The sequence below is a fragment of the Elephas maximus genome, chromosome 9 (genome assembly GCF_024166365.1).
Source record: "Elephas maximus indicus isolate mEleMax1 chromosome 9, mEleMax1 primary haplotype, whole genome shotgun sequence".
NCBI lineage: Eukaryota > Metazoa > Chordata > Mammalia > Proboscidea > Elephantidae > Elephas > Elephas maximus.
The window spans coordinates 71,341,368-71,358,419 of NC_064827.1; the positions used below are offsets into that span (position 1 = coordinate 71,341,368).

Below are 17,052 nucleotides of genomic sequence, written 5' to 3' on the forward strand. Positions count from 1 at the left end.
ACCTAACAGATTAAAATGAGAGATGTAGTCAGTGAGATGGTGGCCTGCAGGAGTTAGAGAAAGGGGAGCTCAATGTGGCCTGGGCGGTCAGGGAAGGCTATTCTAGGACGCCTTGAAAGATTGTTGGCAAGGGTAACAGCCTCAAAAGGACAGCAGTCTCTTCTAATCTTTAGAATCTGTGTGTTCAGAAATGCCACAAGCTTGTTCTGTTCCCAGAACATAAGGTCAGGGCTACTTTCTTACAGCAATCCTCAGTCTTTCTGCTGTTGCTCTGAGCCCATCTCCTCTAGCTTGACGTTTAGTAGAAATGGGAAAGAATAGCTTGGTCTAGAAGACCCTGAGTTAACTCACTTAGCTGCTAATGGAGAGGTTGGAGGTTTGAGTTCACCTAGAGGAGCTTACTTCCAAAAAGTCAGCCATTGAAAACTCACGGAGCACAGTTCTATCCTGGCACATGTGGGATCTCCATGAGTTGGAACTAACTCAGTGGCAACTCGTTTTTTTAGCTTGGTCTAGATAAGCCCTGTCCAATAGAACCTTCTATGAGGATGGATGTGTTTTATATCCAATTTGGTAGTCACTAGCCCTGGTGGTGGAAACCCTGGTGGCATAGTGGTTAAGTGTTACGTCTGCTAACCAAAAGGTCCACAGTTTGAATCCACCAGGTACTCCTTGGAAACTCTGTGGGGCAGTTCTACTCTGTCCTGTAGGGTCACTATGAGTCGGAATCAACTCGACGGCAGTGGGGTTTTTTTTTTTTTTTTATTGTTTTAGCCCTGGTGGTGTAGTGGTTAAGTGCTACAGCTGCTAACTAAGAGATCAGCAGTTTGAATCCACCACTCCTTGGAAACTCTGTGGGGCAGTTCTACTCTGTCCTCTAAGGTTGCTGTGAGTTGGAATGGCACTGGGTAGCCACATGTGGCTATTGAACACTTGAAATGTGGCTAGTATAACTAAGTGACTGAGTAACTGAATTTTTTAATTTCTTTAATTTTAATTAATTTAAGTAGCCACATGTGGCTAGTGGCTATTATCTTGGACAGAGCAGGTATATATAGTGGAAAGACTATGGGGATTGGAGTCAGGCAAAATTTGCATCGTGGTTTTACTGCTCAGTAGCTATGTGATCTTGAGTGAGTTGCTTAACCTCTCTGAGCCTCAATCGTCTCATTTGTTGAGTGGGGATAATTATCCCTATCCTGAAGTGCTGTCGTTGGTCTCAAGTCAATAATCCTGGCTGTGTGTCTACTGCCAGCTCTGCCCTCTCTGGGCCTGTTTCATCACCTTCAAATTCTCTCAGGCCCTTTCTGTCTTTGGCTCCTGAGAATCTGAGGTGGAGGGTGGGGATTTGGTTGGGCTTGGGCAGAGTTTGTCCCAGGCGGGGTCTGATGAGAAGTGCTAGGGAGGTGGTGGCATCAGCTGGGAACTGCCATGTCCTCCCCTCACAGACAGCTTCTGGGAGGCCCTGGGTGGAAAGACTGCCTACCGCACGTCCCCGCGGCTGAAGGACAAGAAGATGGACGCCCACCCTCCTCGTCTCTTTGCCTGCTCCAACAAGATCGGACGTTTTGTGGTGAGCCCTGCCATCATCATTACCTCTGCTTTCCCCTCGGGGCAGGTTCCAAGGAGCAGGGGTCAGTCAGTGATAGGGGCAGGAGAAACAGTTCTGATAACACAGCATAGAGGGAAGAAAGAAGGAGCCCCCCGCAGCCCAGAGTTAGCCCTGCAGCTTCCTCGTGGTGGAGAGGGAAATACACAGGGGAGGGAAAATGTCTTGCTGATGCTCTTTCATTAACCCCATTTATTCCCCGCCAGATCGAAGAGGTTCCTGGAGAGCTCATGCAGGAAGACCTGGCCACTGATGATGTTATGCTCCTGGACACCTGGGACCAGGTGGGTGGAGGACAGAGGTGATGGGTATCTGGGCTGGAGGAAATGGAAAGAGCTAGACTTCCAGCTCTAGGGTCAGTTGCCAGAAGGACTTAAAAGAAACAGTGCAAGGTGTTGCTGGAAAAAATCCCTCAGCTACTGAAAATTTCTGAGTTTTCATTTCCTCATCTGCAAAATGGGACTGATGGTACCTACTTTGCATAATCCCATAAAATGAGATATAGGTAAAACACCTTGCAAACTGTAAAGCACATATGAGTACAAATCAGGTGATCGTCGTCATTCTCTAGTCCCAAGGTTGACGAAAAATGTGTCAAACCACTGTTTGCCTCTCTTATATGTGTTAACTTCCCAGAATCTGGAACTTGCTCAGCAGATTCAGGGCCCCTCTTCAGCATTACTTGATCATGCCTCTGGGCAGAAACAGGCCTTGCTGGGAACTCACTATTGTTAGGGGAGTGTGAGCTGTTAACCTTAAATCTGCTGGTTCAGAAAGCTGAATTTAGCAGCGTCTCCTCTCGTATGCAGGTGCCAACCGTGCCTCCTGGAGGTTTTGAGGGCTCTGGGTTCTCTCTGCCGTATATCCTAGGGAGGGAGCTCATGTAGGACTTTGGCAAAGGAAATGCCCTTCATTGATTCATTTATTCCACAAATATTGTTTGAGCACCTGCTTTGTGCCAGACGCTGTTCCAAGTTCTGGAGATAGAGCAGCAAATAAAGTAGACCTTTCCCTGCCCTCACAGGGCTTACATTCTCACAGGGGCTGGCAGTCAATAAGAAGTCAACTTGTCAAGACTATATAGATGGCTGCTTACAAAGCGTAAGGCTCCCCTATACCCATAGGGCTGATTCTTGGGATCCCCCAATGAATAATCAGTGCCAAAATGTTTACAGCTTGAGCCATTCAGCTGTTGTCATTGACTGATCCATTGGCTAATTAATTTGTTGGCTCATCTGTTTATTCGTCACTCGGGAAACATTAATTAAGTACCAGTGTCTACCAGACAAACTGCTGAATGCTAGGGAATTCTATGATGAGCAAAATAAAGACAGTAACTACCTTGGAGGGGCTTCTAGTTTAGTAGGAAAACATTTGTAAATAAATAAAGTCTGGTATTATTGTCTAACACCATTTAATCGATGATAGATGCTCTTTAAAATCATATCTTTATATACATAAAAATAGATGGTACATAAAAATCAGTTTAATGGATTTGTTTTATGTAACAAAACTTATAAGGCTTAAAATGGCGATGGCGTGGTGTGTTTTTATACCAAGTCTCAGACCCATGTTGGCCAAGACACACAGGCCGGGCACATAGTAGACTCTAAATGCTTATTTGTTGAATGAATAAATGAGTGAGCATATGCTGGCCCTTCATTTGTTTGACTAAATAAATGCCTCTAAAGGGATAATTCATGAACTTCTAGAAAGGGATCTCAAACTCAGTGCTTGATGGCATCTGGCACTGGTAACGTTAATTAGTGAAGCAGGCTGGGATGGGAGACATGAAGCAGTAGTGTGGCCTGAGGCAACTGAAACTGCCCATCTAAAAGGGCAGCTACTGCACAGCTTCATCCAAGTGAGGGTGAAGGCCTGGGGCTGCCAGGGCCTTCAATTTTTCAGTAGAAGTTGGAAACAGTGATTTTTATGTGATCAGTTGGTAACTAAATTTGTTTAAAAAGACGTTGCAAGCCAACATTGGCTGGTGGGTGAGCAAATAAAACATGTTTGTAGGGTCATCAGTTTGCAACCTTATTTCCAAATAACACTAGACATAGTCTATGGACTCCTTCATTTGAGGGCTTCATCCAGCCCAGCACCTGGACCCCATTGCTCCCCCTTCGGCATCAAATTTGGCCATCACATCTCATTCACTTTTTATTTCCTGTCTCACCTTTAGGTCTTTGTCTGGGTTGGAAAAGATTCTCAAGAAGAGGAAAAGACAGAAGCCTTGACCTCTGGTGAGAACCCAAGTCTGTCTGTTGGTCTGTTTCATGCAAAGTGGTGGGAGCCGCTTCCTGTACAGGGCTGGGAGTCACATCTGTGGGTTGGGGACTTCTGCAACTGCGGGAAGCCCCTCCTAAGGCCTGTCTAGGGTAATGCAAGAACAGATCAGCTCCTTCAGAAAGCTCCAGGGTATAACAGGGGAGGGGACACCACTTCAAGTTCCCAGAATGCCCCAGGGTTCAGATGATGGAACGCAGATCCCTGGTAGCTGAATGGATCTGCTCTGGGAGCAGAGACCCCAGCAGCTGATTCTTTAATAGGGGACCGCAAGAGAAAAGTGGGAACTAAGAGCTTTGTGAAGCAAGAAGTTCAACTGTGACCCTTGTCTCTTCCTGGGCACGGTGGTAGAGGACTCGTAGGTGTCATTGCCAGTAAGGGATGGTGGTGTCCAGTGCTGGGGTGTGGCTGGCAGTAGGGACATTAGGACCTAATACCGTGTTTGGGAACCCCTGCCCTGAACTGCCCTCTCCCTGGTGAGGGAGGCACTGAAAATCCCTGGGGTTTCCTTTTCCTCCTTTTGTGTTTGCAGCCAAGCGGTATATCGAGACAGACCCAGCTAATCGGGATAGGCGGACTACCATCACCCTTGTGAAGCAAGGCTTTGAGCCCCCCTCCTTTGTGGGCTGGTTCCTCGGCTGGGATGACAACTACTGGTCTGTGGACCCCTTGGACAGGGCCATAGCTGAGCTGGGAGCCTGAGGAAGGGCAGGACCCACCCATGTCACTGGTCAGTGCCTTTTAGAACTGTCCATCCCTCAGAGAGACCCTACAGCGGGTAGGGCGACTCGGGTGTGTGTGTGTTTGTTTTTTTTACATTAGCCAAAAACAGCCCTGCAAAAATTCAGGGCACTTGCAAATTGTCTCAAATATCTGTGCTTTGGAGATTTAATTCAATAAAAGCTTTTGGTGTGTGTTAGCCAATTGTGCCTCAATTGTTTCCTCACTCAAATGCCCCTACCCACCTAATAGTAATGTCACCTCTGCTCTTTCCGAGTATGTCCCTGAAAATTCCGAGACTACCCAGAGGTGCCTTGCACAGGCCCGTGAACACATAGATCAGCTACACTCACTGTGTGTGTTAATCCTGGTCCTCCGAGAACCAGATACCAAGATGAGATGAAATGGACAAGGATTTTATTAGGGGAAAGAGTGAAAAGAAATAGGAAGGGGGCTGGAGAAGGCTGGGAGAGCCATCAGACAGAACTATAAGTCTGACCCCAAGTGAAGGAGAGAGAAAGGAGTTGGGGGGAAGTGTCCTAGACTGCCTTGCAGTCTAGAAAGTTTCAGCAAAGCTGTCAGGGAGTCTGAGCAAAAATCAAAGCGTGCTTGAACAAAAATCAAAGTCAACCAACAAAGGAGCAGGTGTGTCGTAGTCTTCCTGCTATATACTCAATCATCAAGGGGCACACATGGCCTTGGAGCACACACGGGATGGATTTCAAAGCTGGTGGCTGGGGCCCTTAGTCAATTACATTCTTTGTCTAGAAAGTCTGCAAGGTGGGTTCTCATGGCTGCCACACCCTCTAACATCTGCCTGGACCTTCCACTCTTCCTCTGCTTCCCTTGAGTTCATTTCTGCTTCCCCAAAGCTATCTGGCTAAATGTCTCTACTGCTGCAGCTACCCTCACAAGAGCTGTCCTTGGATTCTCTCAAAATTTACAGCCTTTGGGGTGTAGTACAGGGACTTCCTCTGTGCCCCACTTTGTCACCTGGACCCTGAATCTCTGTTCATTCTCCTGTGTCACAAAGTCCCTCTTGGACATTTCCATCAATTTCTGCTTCTCAACCTTTCTCCACAGAAGCTCTAGACCATTCCAAAGAACTTGCTAGGAGTCAGACCCCATTCCCTTCCCTCCATCCTTCTGGTCTCTTCTCACCTGGTTTCTCCCCCTTGCTCCATGCCACCACCCCTTAACCCCACCCAAGCCATGGAGCGAAAGCTCTCATGCAAACAACTGTAGGAGAACAGAAGCCAGCTGGGAGGGTTTATGTGGAGGGAAGGGTGTGTGTGTGTGTGTTTACATCGTTGTTTCCAAAGCTGCTGATCACCTGAATTACCCAGGGAGCTCTTTAAAAGTACAGGTTCCCCAGAGGCCCTGCCTCCAGAGATTCTGACTCATCCTAGGCATGATGGAGAAAGAATTTTCCAGGTGAACAGTGGGGCGGGGAGGGGAGTCATTCTTGGCAGAGGGAGCAGCAAGTCAGAAGGCAGGGAGCTGTGAGGAAGAAGAGTGCACAGAAACTGACATTATTAGCCCAGTGTGGCAGGAGCAGAGGGTGGCAATGCTGGCTCTGGAAGCTGAAGGGCCTAGTGCCATGCTAAGGGGTTAGGTTTGGTCCTGTAACATTTGGTCTTCTGGACCTCATCAGATTGCTTCCATAGTCAAAGCAATCAACTTGAGAAATGCTAAGTTCTGAAACAGAAGCAGAATTTACAACCCAGAGCTTCTAGGGCCTTGCTAAAGGCAGGTGGAGTCTTGTCTAGACAAATCCTTGAAGCCTGTGGGAGGTCAGATTGCAAGTAGACCTGCCCATGAGTTCTTCACTTCAATTTACACTGGTATGAAAGGGTGTGGCTGTGGCCCCGGAGAGTGCTCTGCAGTGTCCTGAAAAATGAAATTGCAGGGAGCAACTCAGTTGCTGACTCCATATTTTTCTCTAAAAGGCAAAAAAAGCAACTCAGGAAGAGCATCACTTTAACCACATATTTTCTTTTCCTAACAATTTTAGGGAAACCTTGAACTTCATCATCTCCTAGAATGGACAAGTCCTTATAAAATGCCAGGACAGGTGCCAAAGGGACATCTCTTGGAAAGAGATTGGCCTCAGCTTGGACCCTGTGTCCAATCCTGGAAAATTCTGTTCAGTTCAACAGGTATTCATTGCGCACTCACTTTGTGCCAAGCAGTGGGCAAGGCACTAGAGATTATAAAACTTTTAAAAAGATCTAAGCCTCAGTTTCTACTGTATTAATATAGTGCCCAGCAGAAGGTGGCAAAATATAATGGTTAAAAGCAGGGCTTTGCAGCTGTTTTTCTAATTCCGCCGAATTGGAAGGAACCAAGATGTCCATCCATAGGTGAATGGGTAAACAAACTGTGGTACATTCATACCACGGAGTATGACTCGGTGATCAAAGGAAAAGAGCTATTGAGTTACAAACAGACATGGAAGAATCTTAAATGCGTGTTGCTTAGTGAAAGAAGCCAGTCTCAAAATGCTACATACTGTGTGATGTCAACTAGGTGACATTCTGGAAAAGGCAAAACTACAGAGACAGTAAAAAGTTCAGTGGTTGCCAGGAGTTCAGGGGGTGGGGCAGGGCACGAGTAGGTGGAGGACAGGGCATTTTGGGGGCAGCAAAACTATTCTGTATGATATTTGTACGGTATTGTAATGGTGGACACATGACGCTATGCATTTGTGAAAACCCGTAGGACCGTACAGCACAGAGGATGAACCCTAATGTAAACTATAAAAAATGCAGAATCTAACCTGTTGCCGTCGAGTCCAACTCATAGCGACCATATAGGACAGAGTAGAACTGCCCCATAGGGTTTCCAAGAAGCAGCTGGTGGATTTAAAGTGCCTACCTTTTGGTTAGCAGCCTAAGCTCTTAACCACTACGCTACCAGGGCTCGCATGTAAACTATGGACTTCAGTTAATAATGAAGTATCCGTATTGGTTCATCAATTGTAACAAATGTACCATATGAATGCGAAGATGTTAGTAATATCAGAAAGTGTGCAGATGGAAGATGGGAACGCCATATTTTTTGCACAATTTTTCTGTAAACCTATAACTGCTCTAAAAAAAAAAAAAAAAGGCAGGGCTTTGGCATCAGACCTGGGTTCAAATTCTAACTCTGCCACTTTTTAGAAGTGTGATCTCTCTTCAGCTCTTTGCGTTTCTTAGCTGCAAATGGAAGTAAGAACAGTTGTGACCCATTTAGAATTTTTATGAGAATGAAGGAGATAATGTGGGTAAAATGCTTATTAGCACAATATCTGGCTCATAAAAAGTAGTGCACAAAAATGGTTAAAAAAAAATTTTTTTTTTTTTTCGAATCAATTTAAAGAGCCTAGTACATAACAGAGGAGCCCTGGTGGGTTAAGCACTCAACTGCTAACCAAAAGATCGGTGGTTCAAACCCACCAGCCACTCTGTGGGAGAAAGATGTGGCAGCCTGCTTCCATAAAGATTTACAACCTTGGAAACCCTATGGGGCGGTTCTACAGGGTCACTATGAGTTGGAATCGACTCAACAGCAATGTGTTTGAGTTTTTTTTTTTTTTTTTTTGAGCACATAAACCCCAAAACCCATTGCCATAGAGTAGATTCCAACTCATAGCCACAGTAGAAGCTATTCTCCATCCCTGGAGGTAAAGACCCACTGTACTGTAGATCAGATAGGATGCTTTTGGCTGTAAGCAATGAAAAACCAACTCAAACCAAATTAACCCATAAGCACTTTTTATATGCTTTTATAAATAATAGTCCAGGGTTTAGAAAGACTCCATGATTGACTACACCCAATGGCTCTGAGTTTCTTTGGTTGATTCTCTTGGCTATGCCTTCACCAATCTGGTAGAGAAATAGCTGTAGGCTTTCTGGCTCTCAACCAATGCATGGCATTGCCCAAAGGAAAACAGAAAGTATTGCTTCTAGAAGTTTTCCAGAAAAGGGAGAAGGACATGCCCCCAAAGTCCATGGAAAACCTCTCCTCAGGCCTCAAGAGCCCATATTGGGTGACATGACTATTCCTGAATGAATCATGAATGGGCTGTTGTGTGTATCTAGTTGATTCCAATGATAGTGACTCTATAGGACAGAGAAGAACTGCCCCATAGGGTTTCCTAGGTTGCAGTCTTTATGGGAACAGAACACCAAGTCTTTCTCCCTCAGAGCCAGCGGTGGGTTCAAATTGCCGACTGAGTGCTTAACCATCATGCCACCCAGGGTCCTTGAATCATGGGCTAGGGGATGGAATTATCCATAGGCTAATTAGGCTCATCCCAGAAGTTGAGGGTTAAATTCTTTTTCTCTGAGGTACGCATTGTAAGGGGGTGGGGGGGGGGTACTCAAAAAAGCCTTGGCTCCAGGAAGGAGAAAGGGGTAAATGGATGCTGGGTAGTCAGCCATTTTGTTGGAGACTTTTTTGGCCACTATGCTGAAAACAATTATTAAGAGTAATGGTTACTTACAGACTTGTGGCATCTAATGATTTTCAGAAGGCAGAATTTCTAGCCAATTCTTACCAGAATCTTTTAGGGGAGATTCCCAACTGCCACAAGGCTACTAAGTTTTTAGAGATTTCTAAAGCCTCAGCTTTGTCAGTGTTTTCAATCTCCTTTCTCATCAGACTCTTCTGGCTACAGGGTGGATTGAAAATGGTGGTATTCTATTAGCAAGGTGGATCCTTTAGGCAAATCCCAACCTCTTCTGAGCTCCAGCTGCTATAGATATTATCTGAATCACAGTAAGAGACCATCATTAATTGCCCTTAAAAAATCCAGGGATTTTACCATGGCCTGCTCAACACAAACAATTGGGATTATGAATGCAAATGAAAGGTGTTTCAAGTACCTTGTGCAGTTCTTGGCACTCAGTATTGTGGTTCCTTTTGCCTTCTCCTTAGTTCCTACCTTGAAGTTTCCACTTTGAAGTTAGAAAAAAATCTTAGATTACCCAGTTCAGTGGTTCTTAAGTTTTTGGATAGGCTTTGTGATGGGGTCAGTGTACCCTCTAAAATTGTTTGAAAATATGTGTGTGCACACTACTATGTGCAGTTTTCAAAGACAAAACTCCTTAGCTTCCAACACATTCTCTAAAGGTCTGAGACCCAAGCAGTGGAGTACAACCTCATTTTACAGGTCAGGAAAATGAGGGTCAGAAAGGGGATATGACTTATCTGAGGTCACATTACAAGTTCAATGGTATAGCAGGAGGGAAAAGCATTTAGTAGCAATGATTTTCAAATTGTGATCAGTAGAATTCTACGCGATGTTTCAGTGATTTTACAAATATTTGATTAAAATTCCATTTTTAAAGTCGTAATAAAAATCACACACTTAGAAACAAAATGGAGAAATTAAATGAATGCAGAGCATCAAGACTGCAATCATCTTTTAAAACTCCAATAAAAACTTTTTTTTTTCAGAACAGCCTTATTGTTCTCATTGACTAACTTTACATTAAGTAAATGTCATACATTTCAACTTAAGAATTTATACTGGTAAAAGACCAGTGTACAGTTTCATTTGAAAAAAAGGAGTCTGCTGCTAAAAAAAAAAGGTTTGAAAACCACTAGTAAGATGGGTATTGGGTTCACAATTTACTAGCTGAATGACCTTCGGCTAGCAAGGCTTGGCGTTATTATCACGGTGGGTAATATATTTTAAAGGGCAATGTAAAGTTGAAGATCCTTGGAACTCTGGTTTCCTTCTACTCAGGCTAACGTTGTGGTTACAAATACCCCATCTATTCCTTTCATTTGTATTGAACTTTGGCCTAGAGCAGATGGCTCAAAACGAAAGTTAAGGGTCTGCTTGGGCTGAATACAAAGTTCCACTAGTCAAATGAACTTTGATAGTTTGAAAAAGTTGTTATCTACGTATAAAATGATTGGTGGTGGTCTGTGTATGGAGGCATTGGTGGCTGCCAGTGTACAAGCAAAGATCTATTTAGACACCTAAAAATCTTTGGCATTAGACAGATCTGGATTCGAATCCCCGCTCCGCTCTTTACCAACCATGTGACCCTGAGCAAGTTTTAACCTTTGAGTCTTGATGTCCTCATCTGTAATGTGGGGATGATAAAAGTATCTATCTCATCAAGCTGTTCTGAGGATAAAATGATTGAATGTATGTACAGTGCTTGAGCATAAGGCTAGGTACCCCATAAATGGTAGCCATTAATTCTGGACGGTTCTTCAAAGGTGGAATGTTGCAGGTAACACCTGTTGGTTTTATATCATTGATTTCTCTACTTAAAAGTAGAGGATTGTTATGTGCCATCGAGATGATTCCAATTCATTGCGACCCTGTATGACAGAGTAGGGGGTATGCCTATGTTACGAGCTGAGTGACAGCAAGAAGTGGGTTACTCTCCTGTCTGGAGGAAGACAAAAGGAAAAGAAGCCAGCCAAGACTTCAGGAGGTATATGGATCTCAAGCTCCCCTGGGAAAATGCATGGGCAGGTGCACCAGAGGGAGCTTGGACATGGGAGATGTCAGATGGGCAACTGCAGCCTCTTCCCTTCCTCTGGCTACTGAAAGCACATGAAGGAGCCAAGGCAGCCAGCCCAGGAATGGAGGATATGATACGCCACTCTGAAAAATGAAATCCACACACACTAAACGCAGGCAGGAACAGGTTCTTACCCAAAGAAAATTAGTAAAGGTATGTACTTTATTATTTTATGTATGTCACTGGAAAGGGAGGCCACTTAGAAAAAGACTCTTACATTAACACTCTCATCCTAGAGCTCATTCTATGCTTCCTTCCTCCCAAGCAATTTAATGCCAACCTATTGGGTTATGGATTCACAAGGCAAGAAGGCAAAGGTGGTTTGGTATCTGGAGATACAGAAACTCAAGGAACCAAAAGCATTGTTACTCTATGTCTCAGAAGAGATTTTTCAACCAGGATATGGGGTTGTATCCTCAGTAGTCAAGGCAAGGTACCTCGCAAAACAAGAAAACCATCACTTAAAATTCAAAATAGAAATGCAACTTGAGTTCTAAGTCAAAATGCTCCATATACCTTCAATAAACTCAGGTAGGGATCTGGATACATGAAGAGAGAGTGGCTCATGCTTTCTAAAACAAGCTTATGAATGGGGTGCAGGGGATGGGACCCTCATAGTCTAGGATTGACAGAGAGTGATTCAGCTAAGGACAGATGGGAAGGGTGGCTCTGGGTAAGGAAGCCACTATTCTTAGATTTCTACAGGATAACACAGAGCCTCAAAGAAGGAGTGTTACAGATGTCACCACCAGCCAGCCCTCCGGACCAGTAGGAAGAATGCCAGGTTGCTTAGATTACAGTTATTTGCGAAATAGAAGGTGCTCCCTAATACAACAGACTAAGAAATTGCAATCCAGAGAAGTTGACCACTTTTCCCTCTTTCAGCATCAAAATACATGATAGAAAAAAGACTTACTATCTTTTTCTACCTGTTACCTGCAAACAGATTGGGATTAAAAAAAAACTATATATATATCCTAAGTTTCACAGCATCTACTCAAGCTAATTAGATATCATCTGTTTAATATATTGTGAATTCCTTATATTACTTAATGAATGAATTGGTAACCAACATATTTCACAATGTACAATAGTTAACAGCATGCAGACAGTAAAATATATGGTTTTATGAAGATATTAAAAAGCATATTAGTTCTTGAACTATTCAAATGGTTATACAAACAATTGCTTGTAGAAATTTGAGAAAATTTTATTAAAAAAAATCAAAACTATTTAAAACCTGATATATGAAAATAGGCAAAGTCAGAAATAAGCACTTTTGGGACAAGAATTTCGCTGGTTTGAAAGGCAGACCACAGAGGAATCATTTACTTAAAAAGGAGGATCAAAACAGTTAAAAAAAAAAAAAAAGATACATTATTTTAAAAAGGACCTCTGTAATAGTGGCTTTGAAGGTCTTTGAAGGGTTAGGGTAATGCTTTTTGTAAGTCTCAACCATTTCCTCTAATGCTGACAGGTCCAGGCAAGAAAATGCCTACTCTCAAGTGAGGCTTATTTTGAAACATAGTTTGGGCTCAAAAAGAAAAGAGACATTGAGGACATTTCCTTCAATTAAGGTTCCCTGGAAGTAAGGCACATATGGCCCAGAGAAGCTGGTTGTAGCATAAGGCAATTGCTCTCTGCAGCACATTTATCCAGCTAGGAGTATAGGTGGTGGTTACTGCCTCTGTTTTTCTCTTTGTCCTGGCTGCTGACATGGGGTGCAGAATGACTCAACGCAAGCCAAAAGAAGAGGGATTTAACCTACCACATAATGATCTAAAAATAAGAACTTTTAAATATCTTAAAGAGCAAGAGATGTCTTATATAAATCACCAATATCTCTCTCTCTCAAATTCATACCAGTTAAAAATTCTTTCGTCTGTTTTTACGATCACTATACATTCTAAGAACACTAAACTCAACACATGGAAAAGGAAAGGGAAGAAGAAAATTCAAGTTCCCTGTCCTACTCTCTCCTTATGGGTTAAAAGCTAATTTGGTCCCCTACTTCATCCTTTACAGGAGAGAGCTCGTCTCTGCCTTGTGGCTCAGTGTCTTGCTGCCACGATGCCTTGCAACATATCTATAGGCAGAGGGAAGACAATCGTTGAGTTTTTCTCAGCGGCAATGGTGGTCAGTGTCTGAAGATACCGGAGCTGGAGAGCTGCAGGAGATTCAGTGATGACCATAGAGGCTTCTTTCAGAGCTCTGGATGCATTCATTTCTCCCTCAGCAGCAATGACCTATGGAACAGTGGAAGAGGGAAGTAAAACTGGAGAAAGCAGCCTGGTGTTGGTGTAGTACAATAATCTGCAAACTGGGGTATGTATACCTCAGGTGGTACTCAGTTTCCTTCTGTTCTTTTTCCTAAATCTGATTTGCCTGACTATGTGCCTGAAGTCCAGACATTCTTTTTTTACTATGGCCCTTCTCCCACTTGCCAGGGTACCAAACAAAGGGACAATTCAAAATAGGTGATGAGAAAGTGAATGCCTCTGATACAAATCCTTTGGGAAGTCAGGTGGATTCCCAATTCTTTGATTTCTATGGGCAGAGGGAAGACAAAGAAAGGAAAGAGGACCTTATCGAACTGAAAGCTGATAGATCTTTTAAAATATTTGTTAGTGAAAGATCACTGTATGATTTTTAGCACATAAATTCAGAGAGTATTAAGAATTGCATGACATTACTTTAATCAAAATTTCTATTTCCATCTACTCATTTATGGAGATAAGGTTTCTTAGTCCTTATATCTATAAAATTAAAAAACAGGAATAGAATTGGATGTTGAATCCTGTCTCGTTCTAGCAATAAATAATAAATAATAGCCATCCACAAATACATGAATTAATCCTCATTCACCTCATTAAGGGAAACATTTTTAGTAAAATTTTATTTCTTATTTAGAAGAAATTCTGAAATATTTAGATTCCTGTTTTTTTTTTTTTTTTTTAAAAAAAGCAAATAAACCAAACACATCGCCATCAAGTTGATTCCGACTCATAGTGACCCCATAGGACAGAGTAGAACTACACTATAGGGTTTCCAAGGCTAATCTTCATGGAAGCAGACTGCCACATCTTTCTCCCGTGGAGCAGCTGGCAGGTTTGAATCACTGACCTTTCAGTTAACAGTGGAAAGCTTGACCATTGCACCACCAGGGCTACTGTTTGTAGTCACAGGAAATTTAAAAACCAATTTTAACTCATAAGCCAAATGTGTTGCAGTAGGGTAATAAATTAATTCATAACAAATATATTAGATAAAAATTTCTGACTGTTAAAAAAGATCTCATTCATATAGCTTTTCTTGGAACCAGACAAGGATGCCCTTTATCACCACTTTTATTCGACATAGTGCTGGAGGTCCTAGCCAGAGCAATTAGGCTAGGTAAGGAAATAAAGGGCATCCAGATTGGTAAGGAAGAAGTAAAAACATCCCTGTTTGCAGATGATATGATCTTACACACAGAAAACCCTAAAGAATCCTCAAGAAAACTATTGAAACTAATAGAAGAGTTCAGCACAGTATCAGGATACAAGATAAACATACAAAAATCAGTTGGATTCCTCTACACCAACAAAAAGAATACCAAGGAGGAAATCACCAAATCAATACCATTTACAGTAGCCCCCAAGAAGATAAAATACTTAGGAATAAATCTTACCAGAGATGTAGAGACCTACACAAAGAAAACTACAAGACACTACTACAAGAAACCAAAAAGACCTACACAAGTGGAAAAACACACCTTGCTTGTGGATAAGATTTAAAATTGTAAAAATATCTATTCTACCAAAAGCGATCTACAGATACAGTGCAATTCCAATCCAAATTCCAATGACATTTTTTAATGAGATGGAGAAACAAATCATCAACTTCATATGAAAGGGAAAGAGGCCCCGGATAAGTAAAGCATTACTGAAAAAGAAGAACAAAGTGGGAGGCCTCACTCTACCTGATTTTAGAACCTATTATACCACCACAGTAGTCAAAAAAGCCTGGTACTGGTACAACAACAGATATAGACCAATAGAACAGAATTGAGAATCCAAACATAAACCCAACCACATATGAGCAGCTGATTTTTGACAAAGGCCCAAAGTCAGTTAAATGGGGAAAAGACAGTCTCTTTAACAAATGGTACTGGCATAACTGGATGTCTATCTGCAAAAAAATGAAACAAGACCCATACCTCATACCATGGACAAAAACTAACTCAAAATGGATCAAAGACCTAAATATAAAATCTAAAATGATAAAGATCATGGAAGAAAAAATAGGGACAATGCTAGGAGCCCTAATACATGGCATAAACAGTATAGAAAACATTACTAACAATGCAGAAGAGAAACCAGATAACTGGGAGCTCCTAAAAATCAAACACCTATGCTCATCCAAAGACTTTACCAAAAGAGTAAAAAGACTACCTACAGACTGGGAAAAAGTTTTTAGCTATGACGTTTCCAATCAGTGTCTGATCTCTAAAATCTACATGATACTGCAAAAACTCAACTACAAAAAGATAAGTAACCCAATTAAAGAACGGGCAAAAGATATGAATAGACACTTCACTAAAGAAGACATTCAGGTAGCTAACAGATACATGAGGAAATGCTCACGATCGTTAGCCATTAGAGAAATGCAAATCAAAACTACAATGAGATTCCATTTCACTCCAACAAGGCTGGCATTAATCCAAAAAACACAAAATAATAAATGTTGGAGAGGTTGTGGAGAGACTAGAACACTTATACACTGCTGGTGGGAATGTCAAATGGTACAATCACTTTGGAAATCGATTTGGCACTTCCTTAAAAAGTTAGAAATAGAACTACCATATGATCCAGCAATCCCACTCCTTGGAATATATCCTAGAGAAATAAGAGCCTTTACACGAACAGATATATGCACACCCATGTTTATTGCAGCACTGTTTACAATAGCAAAAAGATGAAAGTAACCAAGGTGCCCATCAACAGATGAATGGATAAATAAATTATGGTATATTCACACAATGGAATACTATGCATCAGTAAAGAACAATGATGAATCTGTGAAACATTTCATAACATGGAGGAATCTGGAAGGCATTATGCTGAGTGAAATTAGTCAGTTGCAAAAGGACAAATATTGTATAAGACCACTATTATAAGAACTGGAGAAATAGTTTAAACAGAGAAGAAAATATTCTTTGATGGTTTCGAGATGGGGGAGGGAAGGAGAGGGGTTTATCACTAATTAGATAGTAGATAAGAACTATTTTAGGTGAAGGGAGAAACAACACACAATTCAGGAGAGGTCAGCACAACTGGAATAAACAAAAAAGCAAAGAAGTTTCCTGAGTAAACGGAATGCTTCCAAGGCCAGTGTAGCAGGGGTGGGGGTTTGGGGACCATGGCTTCAGGGGACATCTAAGTCAACTGGCATTATAAGATCTATTAAGAAAAAATTCTGCATCCCATTTTGGAGAGTGGCTTCTAGGGTCTTAAACATTAGCAAGCGCCCATTTAAGAAGCATCAATGGGTCTCAATCCACCTGGAGCAAAGAATGAAGAACACCAAAGACACAAGGTAATTATGAACCCAAGAGACAGAAAGGACCACATAAACCAGAGACTACATCATCCTGAGACCAAAAGAACTAGATGGTGCCTGGCTACAATCAATGACTACCTTAACAGGGAACACAACAGAGAACCCCTGAGGCAGCAGGAGAGCAGTAGGATGCAGACCTCAAATTCTCGTAAACAGACCAGACTTAATGGTCTGACTGAGACTAGAAGGACCCCAGAGGTCATGGTCCCCAGACCTTCTGTTAGCCCAAGACAGGAACCATTCCCAAAGTCAACTTTTCAGACAGGGATTGGACTGGACTATGGGATAGAAAATGATACT

General features: G+C 42.3%; 2 protein-coding genes across 4 annotated transcripts in view; one reads left to right on the top strand and one right to left on the bottom strand.

Annotated features, from left to right (window-relative positions):
• The window catches only part of GSN (gelsolin), a 69,546-nt gene extending 64,724 nt beyond the window's left edge, over positions 1-4,822 (top strand). For all 3 annotated transcript variants that reach the window (XM_049897233.1, XM_049897231.1, XM_049897232.1), the window contains 4 exons: positions 1,449-1,573; positions 1,816-1,893; positions 3,795-3,855; positions 4,431-4,822. In XM_049897233.1, coding sequence (XP_049753190.1) covers positions 1,449-1,573; positions 1,816-1,893; positions 3,795-3,855; positions 4,431-4,600 — 434 coding nt within the window. In that variant the 3' untranslated portion in view covers positions 4,601-4,822. The remainder of the gene's footprint in view (positions 1-1,448; positions 1,574-1,815; positions 1,894-3,794; positions 3,856-4,430) is intronic.
• Positions 4,823-12,106: 7,284 nt separating this feature from the next.
• STOM (stomatin) overlaps positions 12,107-17,052 on the bottom strand; it is a 36,729-nt gene continuing 31,783 nt past the window's right edge. The window contains exon 7 of the mRNA XM_049897255.1: positions 12,107-13,397. Coding sequence (XP_049753212.1) covers positions 13,203-13,397 — 195 coding nt within the window. The 3' untranslated portion in view covers positions 12,107-13,202. The remainder of the gene's footprint in view (positions 13,398-17,052) is intronic.